Source organism: Meleagris gallopavo, chromosome 4, assembly GCF_905368555.1.
Source record: "Meleagris gallopavo chromosome 4, MGAL_WU_HG_1.1, whole genome shotgun sequence".
Lineage (NCBI taxonomy): Eukaryota > Metazoa > Chordata > Aves > Galliformes > Phasianidae > Meleagris > Meleagris gallopavo.
In genome coordinates this window covers 51,325,223-51,347,011 of record NC_139407.1, presented here as the reverse complement: position 1 = coordinate 51,347,011, position 21,789 = coordinate 51,325,223, and the positions used below count along the sequence as shown (strand labels likewise).

General features: G+C 36.9%; 1 protein-coding gene and 2 long non-coding RNA genes across 4 annotated transcripts in view; 2 read left to right on the top strand and 1 right to left on the bottom strand.

The window, feature by feature from the left end:
- Window positions 1–5,375, top strand: part of PCDH7 (protocadherin 7) — a 263,878-nt gene extending 258,503 nt beyond the window's left edge. For both annotated transcript variants that reach the window (XM_085223343.1, XM_085223342.1), the window contains exon 3: window positions 1,063–5,375. In XM_085223343.1, coding sequence (XP_085079469.1) covers window positions 1,063–1,442 — 380 coding nt within the window. In that variant the 3' untranslated portion in view covers window positions 1,443–5,375. The remainder of the gene's footprint in view (window positions 1–1,062) is intronic.
- On the bottom strand, window positions 2,442–12,838 carry LOC146544510 (uncharacterized). Its single transcript, XR_014883185.1, has 5 exons — window positions 12,502–12,838; window positions 9,577–9,634; window positions 8,266–8,388; window positions 7,544–7,598; window positions 2,442–5,818 (listed from the first exon to the last, which is right to left on the bottom strand). It is a non-coding gene; the product is annotated as an uncharacterized LOC146544510 (long non-coding RNA).
- Window positions 12,839–14,612: 1,774 nt separating this feature from the next.
- LOC146544509 (uncharacterized) overlaps window positions 14,613–21,789 on the top strand; it is a 57,842-nt gene continuing 50,665 nt past the window's right edge. The window contains exon 1 of the long non-coding RNA XR_014883184.1: window positions 14,613–14,989. This is a non-coding gene — a long non-coding RNA (uncharacterized LOC146544509). The remainder of the gene's footprint in view (window positions 14,990–21,789) is intronic.

Sequence of the window (21,789 nt, the reverse complement as noted above, 5' to 3'; positions counted from 1 at the left end):
TATACTTTCGGTTGACTGTTAAAATTACAGTTCCCACAAATTTGGGTGGGGTATTGGGAAGGTAAAAATTGGCTGCATTCCATATGAAGTTCCTTATTATTTATTTCCTTATTATTTATTTATATTTATTATTTATATGAAAGTCATATAAAATACACTGTAAAATTAAATTTACCTTTTGATTTTTGTTCTTTGTTAACTTTATTCATCTTGTTACTTTGTAGGCAACTTTACTTATATCTCATAGATCATAAAGTAAGGTAAAGTGAAGAAAAGAAAAAATTTCAGCATCCTATCCAGTCCTTAAAATAAGAAGTCCACTGCAGATGCAGCGATCTAGAACAAGACACCTTTTAACACAGCACATCACATGAAAAATATCAATGTACTCTTTCAAGCAGCATTCAGATTCTCCCTACCTCTCTACATTGCATACACAGCACATATAACAGCATTACCTGTATATGTTAGATTACACTTATAACCAACCGCAGTTTCTTTGTATGCTCCTACTAATCACTGTCTGTAGCACTCATACTGTGTCCTAACAATATATACCATGTCATGAGAAGTACATCCAGAGATTTATCTTGTGCTAAAATTGAGTCTTATTGTCAATAGCAGATCTGCTCACACGCCAAAAATTAAGAATGTTCATAAGAGTTTGCAGGTTCCAGAGCCTGATTCTCCTTTCAAGCAAGTTACATAAAAATCAAAGAAAGCTATTTTTAATAATCTCAAAGAAATTGGCAGCACAGAATTAAGTGCTTGGTTGACTCTCCTAGACAGCAAAAATAAAAAAAAATCAATCAGTAATTAATGCCAAATTTGACTTTGCTTTTGAGATTGACTGACAAACATAGCTCTTAATATTCAAGTTAAAGTACTGATATGCTTTTGGCGTATGGGCACATGCAGTGTAAAAGAAGATATTGCTAAGGAACTTGTTACAACATTCTTATTAAGGCTTTTAAAAATAACTTTTTTAGATTTAAGGATTCTCAGTTTCACTGGAAGACAATGCAGTATTCATTTGTAAAGGCAACTCTATTTTACTTTCAGATTCAAGGCCTCTGCCAGATGTAGCCCTGACAGGGAAGTGTACCCGAGAATGTGATGAATATGGCCACTCGGACTCCTGCTGGATGCCAGTTCGCACTTCTCCTGAAAGAAAGCAGAAGAGCCAGCCAAAACTCTCCACTTTCATGCCTGTTGATGAACGGGGCAGTCAGGAAAAGCTGGCCAATGGAGAAGCTTCCCTCATGGGTGATCGCAACAGAAACCTCCTTAACAAAAAGTTGACCTCATCCTATGAGACCTTCAGCGCCGCTAGTTTCAGCAAGAAAGAAGAAGGCAATCCAGAAGATATCCCCCTTACACAGACAGGGGATTATAAGCCATCTCCTGTCAATACTCTAACTAGAAGAGAAGTTTACCTGTAAGCTAAAAAGCAGCAACAAATTTCTTTCATGTTGTGAGCAAGAGAAGGGGCAAAAGTCTTAAAATCAAAACAATTTTAACAAAAATATGAAACAAAAAGAGGAGGCCACCAAAGAGACATAAGCTCTGCTTGCCACTTCTGCCTCCATAGCAGGCATTTAGTTATATGGTCTGCCTGACTATACTGTACAATGTAGAAAATGTTGTTACTTGCATGTCAAATCCCCCCTCACCAATTTTTATTTTCCCAAACCTATGGTTGCAAACTCCTCCCATAGTAATGAGCTTGATTAAAAAGAACACAGCACATTGTTGTTTCTCCTCTGCAGAAGCATGAGTTAAGCCACTCATTTTTTCGATGGTCAACTGACTTGTTGAGGATAACAGGTCAGGGAAAATGTATTCAAAGCATATCATCTGAATATTGCTGATCCCCACCAGGGACAATCCTTCAGAAACCATACAGATATAAAGGTAAATATAAAGGAATAATCATTAATAGGCACTTTGTGAAGACCACAGCTTTAATATTCTCACTTCTCATCTGATGCAGGATGCGACAGAGACACGTTCAGCTTGAGACTGCCGTCCAAAACATGGCAAACTTTCTTATGATTCATGAACTCTGGTTCTGTTTTATCCATAGAACAAATGTGTTCTAGCTGTGTCTCTTTCTCTCCTTCTCTCTCGTTCTCGTAATGATTACTTCAGTGTAAACACAATTAGTAACGCATATACTGTAGCATAGTAATGATAAACTCTTGAAATCATTTTTTTGGACAAGACTAACATTTAACTGGGAAGATAGTAATAACAAAAAGGCCAAAGATCACACTATGGATCAGGGGAACTGCTAAGTATTGGGGCTTGGCATAGAAAACTAATATACTCATGCACATGTACTCATAACACACCTTCAGTTACATTTGCACAGCAGCGCGTTCTACAAGCCCAGATGACAATATTTTTTCCAATGCGGTTCAGTTGAATGCCCAAAGGAAATGATGTGGGTTTGTTTTTTTTTTTTTTTTGTGATGACATGATATGTTGCAGCAGATGTTTCATATATGATACTGCCAATTCCAGGGAATTTATGAAGTTAAAATTAAAAAATAATAGTATTGCTAGAAGGCTGTGTTAGTGGGAATGCTTGGTAGGATGAAGGTGGGCACTGTGGTGACACAATGACAAGAGAATATTACAACTCAAATATAAAGCCGCCTTCTCAGAGTACAAGGAGTGATTGCTGAGTCTTTTGTCATCGGTGTTGCAGATTGATTTGTATCAAACATGTAATGCAGGTTTTCTTGAAACACTAGTGCATTAAAGCCAAGTGAAGTGCAATGCTAAACAGGGTCAAGACTCAGAACATTTAGGGTAGGTAGAAAATAAACGGTGTGATATGATACTCACCTAATGGGTCAAGATGAGTTAAAACGAATCCAAACTGTCTATAATATGCAAGAGCTCTGGGCTATAATGATTCTCACAATGAGCACTTCAGGAAAGGAAGAGGAAATGAAACAGGTTTTTGTGCAATAAAAGCTACAAAGTGTGCAGAACTTTAGCCAGTTTCTCTCTAGCTCATGCTGCAGTAATAATGACAAACAGCACAGACATTCAGATGAAAGTGACAATTGAAGGACACAGCTGGAGAAGGGGAGAAGCATTCTAATCCCTGGCTGTTTCACCTGGCATTAAAGCATGGTTAGATGGCTCTCTAGATACTGTAGTCATAATGTAGCTTCGGGTAGTTTCTTAAAAATAACCGTAAACAGCCTATAGTAGAGGTTGCTAAATCAATACAACTCATTGCATTTATCTTTTGAATTCACTTGTCCATATAGTCGGTGATGTTGTTTCTGGCTGTTCCATTCTCCTCTCTTAAGTTTACTTTCTTCATGTAACATTAGTTTGTGTATAGCGGTTATGATGAATGGGCACATTTTAGAAAGAAAATCAAAGATTAATAATGATTGAACATTCTTATGTTTAATTATTTAAGTAATATGAAGACATGCAAACCAGTACTTTGTTATGAGACTGCATAGAGCAGTTACTGCTTTGTATAATCTGTAAGTACCTGTTTAAAAATGCTTCTAAAATGCTTATGTAATGTATACACATTTTTCTTGCACGTTTCAACAGAATACACAATTGCATAACAAATGCTGAACAGAATTTCCTTTGATAAATTTTTATTTAAAATTACACACACAAAAGAAATAGGTAGCTTAGTTCAATATATTGTTAAACCCTTTGTCTACAATGCTAATAATACAGGTCATAGAAGACCTTCAGATTAAATGGATCAGCAGTCACTCACTGATTTTCGCACCACATTAAGACAGTCATTAAATACTTTACCTGTGAGCATCTCCTTAGAACTAAAATGGGTGTGAAAGAATTTTTTTAAAGTTCTATCTACTGTAAGTATTCACAACAATTCTAGTAGAACTAGCCACTATTAACATGCTGATTACTCTTCTGACCTGGCATGACACACAAATATACTTTGTGTTTGTATTTCTCTTTTTATTTTAAATATGTTAAATCTGGTGCCACTCCATAAATAGAGTGCTTTTGTATAAAAATAAATAAACTATAAAAAATAATTAGGGTGAATGCAAAATATGCAACTGTGCCTTTTATACCTGTTATTATGGTAGAGTGGTATTTGGGTTTGGACACTGAGGGATAAGGGGCTATTCCCAACCTTTTTGAACCTGTATATTTACCTGTTTATTTTCTGAGAAATTATAAATAATATATTTAAAAACAAGTCTTTTGCCAAACTCAGTTAATGGACCAGTCTTAAGCATTATTAACACAATGCTGTGGTTTAAATATGTCTTGAGGGTTGTTTTGTTTGTTTGTTTTTTGTTGTTGTTTTTCTAATTAATCTTTGTGGGGGGGTTGGGATTGTCTTCATTTGGTTTTTAATTCTGCAGCTTGGAGAACAATGATCAGTCTATACTATACTTGTTTGGCAAGGTGTCACCACTTCATGTTGCCAGGAAAACTGACAAACAATTTTTTTTTAATTGCTTTTAGCTGCCATCACATTTCAGTTGTACAATATAGAAATCATCATTTTATTTCTTTCCATGGTAAACTCGAATGAGCTTTGCATGTGTTTTACGTTAGGGCACCTTTATAGATTGATGCATTAATATATAACTTTATATGTATTAGAAAATTCAATAGCTTTGGTCTAAAATCTACTGCTCATTTTGGATCTCAGATCCACTATGTTTATTCAATATGATTTCTGACTGGCCTGCTGCCTGAGTTTCAGGAAAAAAAAAAAAAGGTAAACATTATTTTTATGTGGGGGAAGAATTTAAATGGGATTCAGATGATTGACTGAAAGGCTACCCTAGGAAGTTGTCAAGTAGGAAAGCAAGGAGTATAGTTGAAGACTTGCCATAAGCACAGCTATCACCAAACACTTGTAAGAACTTGAACAATGAAATATTTTTCCTTTTCTTTCATTGGTGATAAATGTACAGTGTTTCCTTAAGGAATGAAGAAGATGAAATAGCAATAGAGATGAAATTCCATCAGTTAAGTTGTATTATTGGCTGAAAAGCAAGAAAGAAGCCAATATGTACCAGCTACCTGGGGTATGCTTTCAGACAACTTTTTCCTAAATTTTAAAGCACTTGCATTCAGTGTGGTACGATCTGTTTGTAATATTAATCATTGACTATTGTTCTGCAACTTGGATGTTGATAGTGAAGCAGAGAACAATTTATCATTGTTTATTATGAATCACTATGCACGCAACTATGCTAAACATGGCAAAATGTATTAAACGCTAGTCCACCTCTATTTATGAAATATTTACATAATTTAATTTGCTTTTGTACAGTTTTATGTAAATAAATTGCTTGTCATTTTTGTCTCTGCAAATTAAAATATAACATGATCAACTGGTTGCCCATTTGCTAGTGTACTTTCTGTGACAGACTCTTCCACTTTTACTGGATTGAAACACATGCAAGCTTGCATATTTAATCTATATTTGCCTGTCAAGGATGAAGACACTCTTGTAACTGGCCACTTCTTCAGCTGCTGATGTATCTGAATGTACAGAGTGAAACTCAGTAGAGACTTTTCACACTAAACACTGCATACAGCTACTTTCAGAAATAAGGTACTCGTAATGACTGCAGTTGCTTCCCATTACTGTTCAGAATAGCTTCTTCTTGAGGCATGGTTAAAGCATTAATATGAAGGGGAATAGTAACATTTGAGTAAAAACTCAGCTATTTCCATTATGGAATAACAATTTTCCAGTGATCAGAAAGGTTGTTTGTTATTTTTTTCCCCTAGAAGTTTAGAACTCTTAATTCCTGAAGTGTCAGTGAAGCATCTATAATGAAAAGAGCAAAATAATTAACACAGTTTAAGAGCAAAATGTGAAATGAAAAGCTACAGATCTTTCTAGGTGTGAGTCAAATCATCTATCTCAGCATAACAACAGACTGAAAAAAAACTATCCTCAAGAAGGAACATTTGAGAAGCATAGTTTGTCTCTTCGCCTTCTGCTTCACACACTGCTTTTTTTTTTGTTTGTTTGTTTAACATAAAGCAGGTTCCAAAACAGCCATTTAGTTGGAATTTGCATCAGTTGTAATATGTGCAAAATATCCTGGGAGGGAAGGAAAGAAGAATTAAAACTTTTGTTCCCCTTACCCCTTTATTGGTAAAGTACTGTTTTGTACTAAATACAGTACTGCTACAGAGACTTTGCAAATGATTGTATAGAATTCCCCACTGATCAACACAAGATGCTGTTTCTAGCTATTTACATTAGTTACAGATTAGGCTTTGATTTGTTGCAAATAAACACAGTCAGGCCAGAACATCTTTTCTTTTTTCCTTCTTCTTTTTTTTTTTTTTTTTTTCTTTTAAATAAACTTGACATTGCAAATTTCTTTCTCTGATTGTGCTTTCAGTTAACATTGTCTGGTCTTCTGTAATAAATGTGTCAAGAAAGATTCCTCTTCCCATAAGCAGAAATCTAAATCTGCTTGCTCATGGAGAGAACTTAACCCACCAACTGACCCCAAATCTCCCACATCATACTTGAATGAGACACCCCTCAACCTCTTTCAGCAGTAGCAGTATTTTAATGAGTAACTTCAATCAAGCTTTCATGTTTATTTTGTACTAGATGTAGTATGCAAGGCATGACCTTATGTTTGTTTATTTTGTCTTTTATCTTCATTCTTCTAGTTTACCAACTTCATTTAGGAACGCGATTACAAGGAAGATAAAATAAATTTCCTGAACTGCAGAATGGTAAGAGAGGATGATATAAACTGCTGAAAGCTAACAATTTATGCTCCCCTTTAACCCTGGCTCCATTTCTCCCTCTTGCACTGCAGTAAAATGTAAATCTTATGCAGAGACTGAAATTAATAAATGTGACCTAGGCAGAAATAATTTCATGTCTTTATTAAGCCTCCTGAGGGGAGTGTATAGAAGATGGTTAATAGTTCATAAATGTGCAAATCATCTAATCTATGCCAAAGAAGAAAGCAACACCAGAGTTAGAGAGACAAGAATATTTAGCATATTAGTCATACGATAGGACTCTAGTCAGTCAGTTCATACTGCTGTTTCTTCTGAAGCAAGTATGGATGGTTTAAAAACTTAAATATATTTACCAAGAAACTATGAAAATAAATAAATAAGTGAAATGTAAAATATGCATTCTGCAGTGGCATGGGGTAGCCTCTGGGAGAAGGAAGAAAGAACAGCAAATAAATACAGCTTAATTGGCACAGAAATGTTAGAAATAAATCCCTTTAGACTTTCAAACTTACTTAAAGATCCTAGAATAAGGAGATAATAATGCATAATTTGTAGCTATCTACAGTATGATATTGTTAATTTCCAAGAAAGTATTGCTAATTATAAGGCAAATGATTCTATTTAAGGTGGTGTTTTAAAAGGTTTAATTTTTTGGTTAAAATATTTATATCTTATTATTTCTTTGTAAGCTTATTAAAGCAAAATTCAGCATACTTCTAAAGCATTCTCTGTAGGGGAAGCCAGAGTATATTTTTCATAAAATTTTATTTCAGAATACCTTCTATTTTCAGGAATGTGACCAACTTCTTCACATTTAAGCTGTAATCATGGTTCTGAAAAATAAAATAAAAAATGTGGACATCTGAACTATCACTGCTTTCCAGAACACAGCAGAAGGAACAAAATAATGCAAGAACAGGGTCAGTAGACCATTTTGCAGCTTTTCTTCTCTTTGGTAAATCCTAAATTCAGCAATTCAGCAAATCATGAAGTGCATAATGAGGAAAGCAACTTAATAGAATGAATTGCTGTCTTTTTTTCCCTAATCCTGTAGAGAATTAGAGAAGGAAAACAGTAACAGAGCAAGAGGAAAAGAAAAAAGTACTCTCTATTGCCTACTTCTTGTGGATTCCTAGCACTTCTAGAAAATTCCATTACTGGAATCTGTAGTACTAGGTCCATCTTCTCCCCATAGAAGTGTACACATTCACATCTTCCAAAAAAACTTGCAAGTTCTTCTATGGTTGTGGTAGTCTGCTCTTATTTGAACATATACTCAATGCAAGTAGAAGTAAATAAATGAGAATTCTGAGATGAGAAGGATCCTATTGTTGTGAGGAGATCCACAAACTTTTGAACACACAGTAATAATTTAAGTCTGAATAAAATCGTTGAAATTAAAAATTTAGAAACAAAACAGAAAGGAAGATTGAAAAAAAACCAACAACTTAGGGTGATGGAAACCTAGTATCAACTAAGTGTGTGTTCACATAGATTTACCTAAGAACCTTCTCTCTTCCGGCTTTTGAAGCAGATTTGAAGATCCTCTTCAATACTCCAGAGAAGTTTCTGCTTCTGTCATTATCCAGTGTCAGAGAGAGAATAGGTGTGAGGACCTATATCCTATATTCAAAGGTAAGATAAAACAAAGCATGTAAGTTTATGCCTATTTTAACATAGCAGGGTACGATGACTACACGTAGAACACTGGGTAATTACCAAAGTTCAGTTTCTCTCTAGTTTTCTATTTCATATAAGTTGCTAAAACAGAAATAAATATATATATATATATATTTTTTTTTAATATTAGTTCGTCTCCTCATGCTGACAGTTGCTGGAATCGTCTTGGCACCTACTTGGCTTTTCCTCACCTTGTTCATACTCCTTTTCAGTCTGACCTCTGACCCTCTGGCAAGCCTCATGTTGCCATATTTATCTTTAAAAGTATTAAAGCATGGCAGACTCCTTCACTCACAAATCTAAACATGAGTTTAAATATTTGAAATGTTTATACAGATAATAGAACAAGGAGTATGCCTTGAATTTAGAACGATCTAATGTTACGCTGATTAATAATACTGATCTTGAATTCCAGGGAGAACTAAAATACTGCTGTGTGTGGTAAAGAACAAACCACACGCTGGGTACAACCCTAGAATAACAAGAAATGCATTTCTTCTTGCTCTAATCTGTACTTTTTGTAGAGATGAAAGGAAAACATAGAAGTGCTCCAGGTCACTTTGAAGTACAGCTACCCTCATTTCATTAATACAAGAAAGAAAGAACCATCTTTTACCCAGCCCATGTTAAGCTTCTTTCCAAACACCTTGGATGTCCTGACTGAACATCTCACTGTTTCTGTATCATTGCTACAGCAGTGGTAACTAATTAATGACATATCTAGAGTGACGTGCTAAGTAAGAACGGCATAAATCTGACCAAGAGAAATGATGATGCAAAAGTACTACCTGGAGAACAAGACATTAAAATTACATTGCTCTGAAAATAATGCCTCCTATTTAATTCCATGGAAATTACAACAGAGATAAATAGCACAATAACACTATTTGATAGAACATTTTTTTCAGCTACAAAGCACTATTTTTGAACATAGTTCACCACCATTATCTGATTTGTACAGATGAGCTAATCAAGACACTCCTCATTTCCTGCTATGAGAACTATGCATGGCCATCCAGAATGTGGCTTACCTTTTGCAGCACTGTTGCCATTGCTGAAACACAACACACATTGCCTCACTGTGCTCACATCCACTGTTCTATTTTCATAAATACTCAGCAAGTATCTCACCTTTGCTTCACCTTTTCCATGTCAGATGCCATTTTATCAGACTGCCTCTCTGCTGCACCTGTCACACAGCAACAAAATATAATGGAATATTGGTGGGAAGTTTCAACCTCTACTGCCATACCACTGACATCCACCTCTGATGTCATTGGCCAAGAAAATAAAAATAGGAGGCAATACTTTTGGAGCAGCTCTCAGATAACTCCTGAGGTGCTACCGTGTATCTAGCTGACACATTATTATACATTCATGTAAAATTAAATAACTACTTTTCAGTTCCAAAGACAGCTAATCTAGTCAAAATAAGCTTTCAGAAAGAAATAGAGGTGACAGTTTTGTTAGTCATGGACTGAGAAGGTCACGTTTAAGAGCTGCAGAATAATTTTGCTCTATTGAGTGACTGCAGATGAAATAAATTTAGCAACACTCAGAAATAATACATCTTGTCTTTCCTTATTCAGTGATGGGATCTGAAGCTTCCAAAAGTTTAATGCTCAACAGCGCTCAGAAAACAAACCAACAAACGCTTCAAATTGAGGAAATATTATCAAACAGAACAGATTATGTTTCCTGTATCACGATGACCATAAATACTTTTCACAGTTTTAACCCCCACTTCTCAGAATAAATAAATAAATAAATAAATAAATAAATAAATAAATAAATAAATAAATAAATGCTAGAAAACATGTAGAGTGATTAAAGTTATAGAATATATTTATATAGAATATATAAATAAGATAGGACTTTTCAGCACTTTTCAGGGAAGTGAACCAAGAGGTTTTACAGCATTTAAAATGAAGTAAAGAATAATTAAATAATTAAAAAATCAGAGATAATTGGTTAAAGCAGTTGTTTACTAATTGGACTTCATTTTGGAGTCATTAGCATCATTGCAGGTTAATCTGCAATATAATAATCATGTAATACTATGTATCTTTAAAACTAATTTAAAAACTAGATTTGTTCTCATGAAACTAATATGCTTAACAAATATTTCACATAATACATGTTCACATTTTAGTTTGAAGAATTTACAAGCATGCCACAGCTTTTAAAATCATGAAGCAACACAGCAGGAAAATACAAAACTAAGATGTGAATATGTCTTAGTGTCTTGTGTACTGTTTTTCTGTTGTAGACTATTTAGAATACTGACTGGAGCAGTTTCTTGTCTATGTAATATCATCCTCTGTCAGTAGTGATACTGCAGCCTCTTCCAGCTCCGGGTCTGGCTTATAAAACAAACTACTCCCCACAACACATGCAGCAACACAAATTGAAGACCTGAGAAGTGTGTACTGTTTAAACTTAAGATAAATATATAAAAAGTTGCTATTTACACAAACTTGCATAAGCCTTATGAAAAGTGCATTCCAGTCAAAACTAAGAACCTAGATAATTTGGCAAGGCTTAAGTGACAAGATAGCTGGAAGGTTATACAAACAGAAAAGCAGTCATTTAAGCGACCAAAGTGAATTAATACTGAGCTCGCAAAAGGATAGAAATATGACCTCATTTCTGTTCCTTATTGTTTTCCAAAATATAGTTGCCGTCAGCGTTACGAGGAGCCCACTACAGAAGTTCACCTTAATAATGAAACGAAGAAAGGCTTTTGCCCCCCAGCTCCGTCAGTTTTTCAGTTTTCTTGTATTAACATTGATAATGTTGCTAATAATCAAATCTGTAGTAACTGAGGAGAGACAAGTTCTGTCATTTTATTCAGCATAGAAATGAGCAGAACCTCTTCCCTCTCAAATGATGTTACTGCTTGCAGAAAGCAGCACTGGATAGAGATAGTTACGAAATACCTGATGTGACTCACAACTTACAGAAATCATTTAGAACAAGTTCCTGTATCTTCCCGTCTCAGTATGGGGTTTGTTTGCAATGCATGGCACAAGGGCTCTTGCTCTATAGATTAGACAACAGAAACTGTTCTAACTTTTAAAACATGAGCAACTTGAATCACATAACCTGACAGGGAGAAAATGCACTCTAACTCTGAAGACATAGAACCACAGGATCAGAAATCATGCCTCATTGAGAGACTCCTGCCTCTGAGTGACAGAAACTTAGCAGCCTTTGTTCACACACTATGACAGTGAAATGGGAAAGTAATTGGGAAAGTAATTGGACTTCACTTTATTTGTAATCTTGCTATTCATTTGTAAATATGTCAAATTCAAACAGAAACCTTTTTGAAAGAGAAGGCTATCAGTGTAATAATTGAGAATTTATTAAAACTCTCATTCTCTGCTCCAGAGAAAACTGTACCATCTCTCAGGAAAGAAAGTTCTGTCACTGGACCAGTACAACAGTACATACATGTTCAAGAATAACTACGTAAATTTACTGTCAGTTTACCTATACAACAGGAACTAGTCTTCAAAAGGATAAATCTGAACAGAGTTTGTATACTCAAATTAATAAGGAAGAGGGAAAAACAAGGTTTGCTAGTATTTATATATATAAGAATATTCCAATAAACTCTCTTGCTGGACAAAGAAGATTCCAGTGCATTCTGTAATACAGCCTTGTTTGGAATACTAGAATCAAACTCTCAAACCTTTAATCTTTATAAAAAGTCTCCTAAAACTATCAGAATTTCAAAGTACCTGCCTGCACGCATGTAATTATAAGTGTACATTATTTTATTGTTTATTGATATTGGTACCCCATTGGCCTTCCAATACTTGAAGGGAGTATATAAACAGGAGGGGGAATGGCTGTTGTCTCGCTCCAATTTATAGGAGGGAGATGAGGTTCTTTTAATATCTGTATACCCGGCATGAGATTAAAAAACAACAGTTCAAATGTTAGTCCAACCAGTTTATTATAAATCCTAATCAGGGAGATGGGGAAGGGAAGGAGAGCAATAGAAAAGATAGGAAAGAAGCAAGAATTGCGTAAAGTGGCGATAGTCACCACCAAGATCCAGCAGCGGTCCCATTGCACGAGGTTTTGAAGGTCCAAGGAAAAAGCAGCAATGGGGAGAGCAGCAGCAGCATGGCTGGCCTTGGGCAGCAAGCAATCCGGGAGGAAGTAGCAGGACTCAGGTAGCAGGCCCAGGAGAGTCCGTCAGCATGCAGGAATTCCGTAGTGAGGAATCTGATGGCAGACACCTTTGTTCTTCTTCAGCATCGTGGTAGAGCGCAGAGCAAGTCGAGGAGGCAGAGAGGCAGGTCGTGAGGCTTCTCATGGCAGAAACCTCTTCTTCTTCATGAGGAATCTGTTGCCAGAAAACCTCTGTTCTTCATGAGGAATCTATCCTCTTTTTATCCTTCTTTTTCTGCCTATGTGACATCCCTGAGTGCTTGAGCAAGAGTCATGTGAGTACCCCCTGAGATGGCCGTCTTCCTTGAGATAAATCCACACAAAAGACCGCTTCACGGCCATTAAGCTGCAGCTTATCTCTCTTTCATTGCCCCTGGCCTTGTCCGTCCGTGTCCCTCAGACAAAGGATTTCACAACCCTTGCCCAGTCCTGGACTTGTTCATCTGTGTCCCCAGCAAGCTTTGGGACAATGATGTAAAAGAATAATCTCTTACAGCTGTTTATGAGAGTGGATAGAGATAGGACAAGGGGGAATGGTTTCAAACTGAGACAGGAGTGAGTTAGGTTAGATATTAAGAGGAAGTTTTTCAAACAGAGCGTGGTGACTCACTGGAACATGTTGCCCTAGGAGATTGTGGATGACCCATCCCTGGAGATATTCAAGGCTAGTCTGGATGTGGCTCTAGGCACAGTCATTGGTGACACTGCCTGTGGCAGGGGGTTCAAACTAGATGCCCATTATGGTCCTTTTCAACCCAGGATATTCTATGATTCTATGATTTTAAGAAAATATGCCTTTGCCCAATAAGCAAAATAAAGCAATCTTCTTTAGACAGATTTTTGTCATTTTTTTCCCCAAAACTTTTCCAATAACTTCTACTTTTGCCTGCTGTACTTAAAGTCATTACAGAACATTTACCCTTTTGTTCCTAACAGCATTTAAATATCTTAAAAACTTCTTCCTGAAGAGATAAAACAGCAGTAGCATTGGATTAAGAGAAAGTAAAGGCAAGGATGTACATGACAGCAGTAACTCAAGTCTCCTCTCTCTGCCTTCCTCCACCACAAAAAGGAAATAAACGGCAACCTAACAGCAGCAGCAATTTAGTTCAAAAAGAGAATTTAGTGAGATTTAAAATTTGTCCTCATAAATTATAATAGCTTCCAATACCTTTTGCATCCAAAAATGCATATAGACTTGCTATTTTCAGATTTTGAAAGCATATACTTGTGATACAACTTGAGCAGCATGAAGATTTGTTTGCCAAAACCTCAGTTGCAATAAATAACCTGCTGAGACAGATGAGAAATCCATTAGCCCTAGTGTTTCTTTCTGGTTTTGCACAATGATGTTGCCTATCTTCTTTTTTGAGGACTGAACACAAAGCTGCTGGCAGCTTTGCCAGCAACCCAGCCAACCTGGTGAGGACAAATTACTTCCACAGTGAAGTAGGGAAGTGGTAGACAGCAGTGGGTACAAGGTTGTGAGTACAAGAGATACCTCTGCAATAATCAAAGAGGGTAAAAGAAGTGCCACTTCATGTCATATGTACATAAATACACATAGCTTGGGAAACAAACAGGAAGGGCAGTAACTCCATGTGCAGTCTCCGATCTTCAGCATTGTTCAAACTATTTGAGCCATGGTGAGAGAATTCATGCAACTGGAGTGCTGCAATAGATGGATATCAGCTCTTCAGTGACAGACTGAGCATAGGAAAAGGAAGAAAAAAAGGAAGTGAAAGACAAGATCACACCTAAGTGAGTACTTCCATGAGACTGACAATGATTTGGCAGAAAGTTTGCTGTTCCTGATGGGATGCCAGTAAGAGAGAACAGCAGTGGGAGTTGTTGCCCTTCACAACCTTAAATAGTTTCAAGAAGAGCTTCTACCACTACTTTAGTAGTAAAAGGCTGAACTGAGAAAATCCAAGCACAGCGTTAAAAGGGTTAGAAGATTCAGTGACAACAAATATGCAAAGCTGAGGTATTCAGCGCTTCTTTGCTTCAGTCTTCACTGGAAACTTCTCTCAGTGGTCAGTGAAAGGATTCAGAGAGAACAGTCAGTGCTGGATAAGGATTGAGTCAGGGTTTGATTATGACAACTAAACCCAAGCAAGTCCATGTGATCAGATCAGATACATCCAAGGATGCTGAGAGACAGTAAATGTCCTTGGAAGGCTGCTCTCTGTCAGTTTTTAAGGATCTTGACAACAGTACTGAGGAATATATTGCAATCATCTTCAGAAAGACCAATAAATCACCTCTGGAGAACCGCAGGCTAATCTGCTTCACTTCTTTGCCAAGAAACAAATCCTCCTGAAGCACATTTCTAGGCACATACTGGAAAATGTACTCGGTAAGTGTCAACACGGACAAACTGCAGACAGAAAGGGTGGTGATGCATTGAACAAGCTGTCCAGGGAAGTAATAACATTGCCATGCCTGGAGATATTTAACATGTGGGGATATAGAATGCTAAGGGACATTATTTAATGGCAGACTCTGTAGCAGTAGGTGGATGGTTGGAATTGATGATTTTCAACCTAAACTGGTGAAAAGGATATTCCCTATCATATGACATCACAGGGAAAAAAGCTTGAAAATGGTGGGGTGTTCGCTGGGCAGGCAGCTGCTGCTTGGGGAACTGACTGTTGAGTGGTGAGCAATCACTTCTGCATCATTTGTATAGTATGTATATATGTATATATATACATATATATACAACATATATTTATTATCATTACTGTTATACTTTTTTTTTCTTCCTTTTTTCTGTTTTAGTAAATAGTCTTTATTTCAACCCACAAGTTCTGCTTTGCTTTTTTTTTGTTGTTTGTCTCATCCCACTGGGAAGTTGGAGGGAAAGCAGGAGAGAAGTGAGCAAACTGTGGAATTTAGCAATCTATTGGATTAAATCACAGCACTAACCTTCAGGAGCGACTGGTTCAGCTCTGGCCATCCACAGAGAGCAGCTTCCTCAGATCTCCTGCTGCACCAGGACTCTTTCCTTCCTCTCCTCTCCCCTTTCTTCCCCTTTCTTGCTTCAGCTACAGCCCGGGGCTGCTCCTGCAGTGGCTCTCTATGGGCTGTGGCCTTCATGCCACATCCACTGCTGCATCTCGTGCTCCTCCATGGCTGCATTTGGAGATCCACTCTGTGCGATACCTATGGGTAGCAGGGGAACAGCCTGCTTCATTGTGGGCCTCTCCTGGAATGGAGGGAGCTTAGAGCAACTCCTGCCCTCCTCCTGCACTGACCTTTGTGGATGCAGGGCTGTTTCTTGCAGTTTCTCACTCCTCTCTCCCAGGAGCTGTTGTGCAGCAGTTTTTCCCTTTCCTAAATCTGCTTTCCCAGGGGCACAACAGCATCACACAGGGCTTGCTTAGCTCTGGCAGCAGTGGTTCCCTGTTGGAGCATCTGGAGCTGGCTGAGATCTGACATGGGGCAGTGTTGGGCTCTGTTCAGAGGCCATCCTTGCAGCCCCTCCTAAACCTTGCAACATCAGCACAATGCACTTCTACAGCTAATCAGACTTTAACACTTCTCCTTCCCATTTTGCTTATTTTTATCTTAAATCAAAACAGCATTATATAGTTCAGATGCAGGGGGGGGGGGGGGGGGGGGAAGGAAAAAAAAAAAAAAAAAACTGTCCTTCATTTTAGCTGATGAGATCTTAAGCCAAAATATGATGATCTTAATTCCAGTTTGAGAGAAAAAGTAGTGTTCTGAAGACAGGACTACAGGCAATGTTATGTCTGATGAAAGAGTTACAATATTGCCAAAACTCTCACTATCACCTCTGCGCATCACCACACTGCTTTATGTAAGCAATCCAACTTGCTCAGGGCCAGCTCTTAGGCAGTTGCATTGTTTCAAATAAAAACACTGCTTTTCTATAACATGTTGTGCCAGGGAGCAGGAAAGCATAACATGACCAAGGCTTAAACTAAAGGAAGAATCAAGTGCTTTAGGGCAAGCTTAACTTTGCTTGGAATAAACTGTACCAAATAGCATACCATAACTGTTCTCTGTATACTGCTGATCTCTTCCTTGAGCACTGAACACTTAGTTCCATGTTAGATACATACTTACCATTAGTCTGGAATCCAAAGATGTTGCATTACAGTGAATCAGTAACTTTCAAAAAAAAAAAAAAAAAAAATCACTTGACTTTTCATTTGTAATAGATATACATGCATGTAGTTTGCATGTGTAACTATCAGTATGCAATGCAAATGTGCAGTAAGTATACATACAAGTGTGTAGCCAAGGAATCATTGGTCAAAATCAGTTTCCTTACAGCTATACTGGTGAGCTACTCTAGGAATATCAACTTTCAGTACCAATTATGAAGCACAGCTCTTGAAGTGTTGCAAAGTGGCACATTATTAATCATATTCTGTGCTTATACACTATATTCAAGCCTTCATATCTTGTGCTGGGACTACTTTTTAAGGAGTCCTACTGTTTGTTTGCTGGTTGTTTTTTTTTTTTTTTTTTCAGTTGTTGTTGCTGTATCAACAGTGATGACATTGTTGATGCTTTTTTTGCTTGTTATCAGCATATTTTGCAGTATACTTAGTATTCTCCAGCAGTCCATATGTTAAAATCTTTGTGGCTCTGAATCTAAGTAGTATGTTTACAGTCCTGCTTGTCCATACAAAAAATGTAATTACAGATTCATCAGTACATTATTGTCATTTGAAATTGCATTCCAGAGAGGTGTTTTCCTAATGTGGTTTGGATTTACTTTTCAAGATCAATTTGATGTTTCTCAGGAATTAACCATTTCCAAATATCTCTCTCCCTACCATTTTACCAGACAAACATTTTAAGTTTACAAAATTTAAATCAAGTAGGATTGTCTTACTCTGTGACATATCAAAGCATAATTATACATCCTGGGAGTCAGCAGAACTTTGTCCCTAATTTGCATCTTATCTTGAAGAATTTATTTTTCCACTTGTCATGAAACGTATGATTGAAGCTGATCTTTTATAGACCATTTGGCAAGAGAGAATAATTAGAAATGCAGTTCCATCTGCATTAGAATATTTTTTGTTGTTGTTGTTGGTTTTTTTTTTTTTTTGGGGGGGGGGGGGGGTCTAAATTTTGGATGCAGGCCCTGCTACATGCCTCCTTGAAATTCTCTAGTAGGAGTACAAGAGATAAAACATCATGATGAATACAATTAACAACTGTCTTGGAAATTAGTAAGTCTCATCATTTTTAATATGGTATGAAATTATTATTTTTTTTAATTTAACACTGATTACTCTCTCTGGATCTTTATGATCTTTTCTAGTTCTAAGGAAAAATCATATATTCCCATCATGATACATAAAACATTATATTCCTTGAGTAGAGGGCTTATGGTTTTGGTTTTATGTCACTCCAGTTAGGCTTTGCTTAATAAACCAGGATTGAGAAAATAAATTACTTTCTTGTCCAGCATGGTAGACCTGCTGTTTTGAAGTAACATTAACAAGACACTTGGTATATTCAGGAAAGCAGATGTTAGAAATCTGTATTCATAGGTACACTTGTCCTAAATTCCAGTAGTACAGAAATCTGAAGGATATTCCAACAGTTTCAGAAATGTGACAAGTTATATAACAAGATTTGCCAAAGGACTTCATAATTAAAAATTAGGGCATGTGAGTTGTAATTAAAATGCAGCTCTTCAACAGTAATATTTCTTTAATTAAAACTCAATATACTGCACAAAAAATGAAATAGGAAAAACTGCTGAGTTGCCAGAGACTCAAGTTTCTTGTGAGTCTAATTAGAAGGGAATGCACATTTTTCTAATCATTCTATGCAAAAATTGGTAATTTCTATATCATCTTCCTTAAAACAATTATACCTTTCTACTGTTTCTCTGAGTCAGATAGAGTCAGAATACCGCAGGAAGCATGTGAAAAACCATAAAGTAACAAATTTTCAAAAGTATAAAATTAACCTAAGAATGTTCACTTCCAGCCACTCCGCATCCGTTGAGTCTGTAGTGGAGACAGCTTCGCTACTCAAGGGGTGGTGTTGACTATGCCAGTATAATTTTTTTTGCTTCAGTAGGAAACAGGAATAGCGTATCTTGGTGTTGTACCTATCAAAGCTATGTCAAAGATGTCTCAAACCTATTCTTGCTTACAGTTTTATTTTTGAGGTGTTCATCGCACTGCAGCATTTTGTTTATTTGAACTATCATTGAAAAGACAAAAGTGAAGTGTCCTAATTACAGCTTGAATTCTGAAAGATTAATAAATATAGAAAAGATCAGTTTCTGTTTTTTCCCCACTGATTTCCCTTTTCCCATCCCCACAAATCATAAAGCTTTATATATATTAAAAAAAATAAAAATAAAAATGGGAGGATGTGGTCACAGTGGTATCTCAAGAATAAAAAGGAAAAGTCAGTTTTCCTCTATTATAATATTGGGATTGAAATAGTGATACCAAGCAAGTGGAAATATAAGACTTGAACAGATCTGAAATGAAGCTACCACAGGCATTTGAGGTCTATGGGGATGTCATTTACTGATGGCTTATAGCACTACTTCCTGACACCTCTGTTGTGGAATAAATTCAGATTTTAAAATGCTGCTTGAAGCAGTAGAACCAGTGCCAGGAAAGTGTTGCCTCACTGTCTTGTATGTGAGGGAATCATAAATGCTAAATCTCCCTTAGAGGAGGCACAAAGAAAAATAATTGACTAATCTTCAGACTTTGGTGAAGTTTTGAAAATTTAAATTTGCCTTAAGAACTTTGTGAGCACTATTAATATGTCCTAACATATTTAGCCCAGAATCATTCTGCAGACCTATCCCAAGTAAGAACAAATCTGTAAATACAAACTATATGGACACTGGTACAAACCCATGTAAATGTATCAGTTTCCAATATGATCTACGGGAGTATAGCTGCTGATTATTTGACCAAATAATTTTCATCAACATTTCTCCAGATTAAGCTTCAAAGCTTTCTTACACACGATTGTGATTACACATAGTTCAGGTTGGTCTTCTAGATGTTACATGTTCCAATTCTTAGTGTGTTCTTCACTAAGTCAATTATATCAGGTTGCTCAGGGATTTACCTACACAAGTTTTTGTGTACCTCCAAAAGATTGAGATTTTGCAATATTCCGGACAACCTATTCCAACATTTGGACAATCTGACTATGGAAATGGAATCATAGAATTACTCAGGTTGGAAAAGACCTTAAAGATCATCAGGTCCAATCATAACCTAACCATACCACCCTAATTAACAACTTTCTGCTAAATCATGTCCCTGAGCACCACATCCAAATGGTTCTTAAACACATTCAGGGATGGTGACTCAACTACCTGCCTGGGGAGCCTATTCCAGTGCTTCACAACCCTTTAAGTAAAGAAGTGTTCCCCAATATCCAACCTAAACTTACCTGGCAAAATTGAGGCCATTTCCCCTCGTCCTATCACCTGTCACCAATGAGAAGAGACCAACCCCGATCTTGCTATGAGCACCTTTCAGATATGGAAGAGAGCAATAAGGTCTCCCCTCAGCCTCCTTTCCCCCAGACTGAACATCCCCAGTTCCTTCAGTCTCTCCTCATAGGGCATATTCTCCAAGCCCTTCACTAGCCTTGCTGCCCTTCTTTGGACCTGCTCCAGCACCTCAATGTCCTTTCTGTACTGATGTGCCCAAAAGCAGAGCATCCCATATCCCAAATTGTGCTTATTGTCTTTTGTCTTATCAGTGTGCATTTCAAGATAAATCTGACTCTGTCTTCTGCATGCTTCCCATTAAGTATTTACAAGTAACATAAGGTCTCTCAGTCTTCTCCTAGTACTTAAACCCTCTTTACTCCCCTTCTGCTGGTATGTTTCATTTTTCAACTCCTTATGTGTCTGGAAGGTTCTTCACTACATACACAGTTATGTCAATGTCTTTCTCATACTGAGAAGCCCCAAACCTGACTCAGTACTTCTTATGAGTATATCCAGTCTGGTGTGTAATAGCTCCTTTTGCTGTAAGGGCATAATGTTGACTTATCTTTCTGTGTAATCAGGTGTAATCAGACCAGTGTAATCAGGTCTAATCTGCACTAGCTATACTGTTGAATATTACTCACCAGATTACTGGATTTGGGATCTGCTTTTGTTCTTACTGAACTTGACTAATGTCCTGTTCATTCATTCCTCCAAACTATATATATCCTTAGAGTGGCAACCATATACTCTAAGAAAACTACTGCTTCCTCAAGAAAGGCATTATTTATAAGCTGCTAAAATTGCATCACCCAGGGCGTTAAAAGCGGTAATGACTCTCTTATCTATTCCTGAGGAACACAACTTGTAAGGGGCTACCACTAGGACTTTGTATTGCTGCCTAGAACCCTCTGAACTCAGTAATGCAGCATCTTATTATCCATTTACATACTGCACATCTCTTCATCTCAGATAATGGGCTGCTAGGCCTGCTAATGAAATACCTTGCTTTCCATACACTTCTTTTTGCTGCTGACCTAGTTACAGAAACCTCTACCTTTCACATCACTAGTTTTAAATCCAGATAATCTTTGCCTTTTGCATCTCTATTCCTACATGCTCAGGCAATGTCTGTGTTTCCCTTAGGTAGTCCATCCCTACTTGTACCTTTTGCACACTTCACTTTCATAACTGAACTCACTCAAAGAAAATATTGCTCTTGCTCTCTGAGAAAATGCATAACAGCATGAGAATTTAAAATGTTTCTAACCTTACACATGCATCACAATGATCTGGGAAAGAGTTTGGGCTGCTATGTTCAGAAACTTGATACTTCTTACACTACGAGATCACACTAAATTCATCCCACTTCAGTTTGCAACTTAAATATTGATCAAGTGGCTGTCTTTGAAATTTCACACACTCACATACATAAAAAATAACCCTGTTTGTTCACTAAAATTACCTTACAGGAACCAAACATTTACCAACCTAAAGAAACTAGTGGAACATAAACTTGAAATAACAAAGTGTTAGGATACAATAAGAGCAGGCAAAATACTTTCAAGTGATATATAATGAAGAAAATTGCTTCACAGGCAGATTTGTGAAGTTAAAAATGTGAAAGATGTTGTGCCTGCTTTCTGTCATTATGGTTGTAATTATTTATTACTTTAATGCCGTGC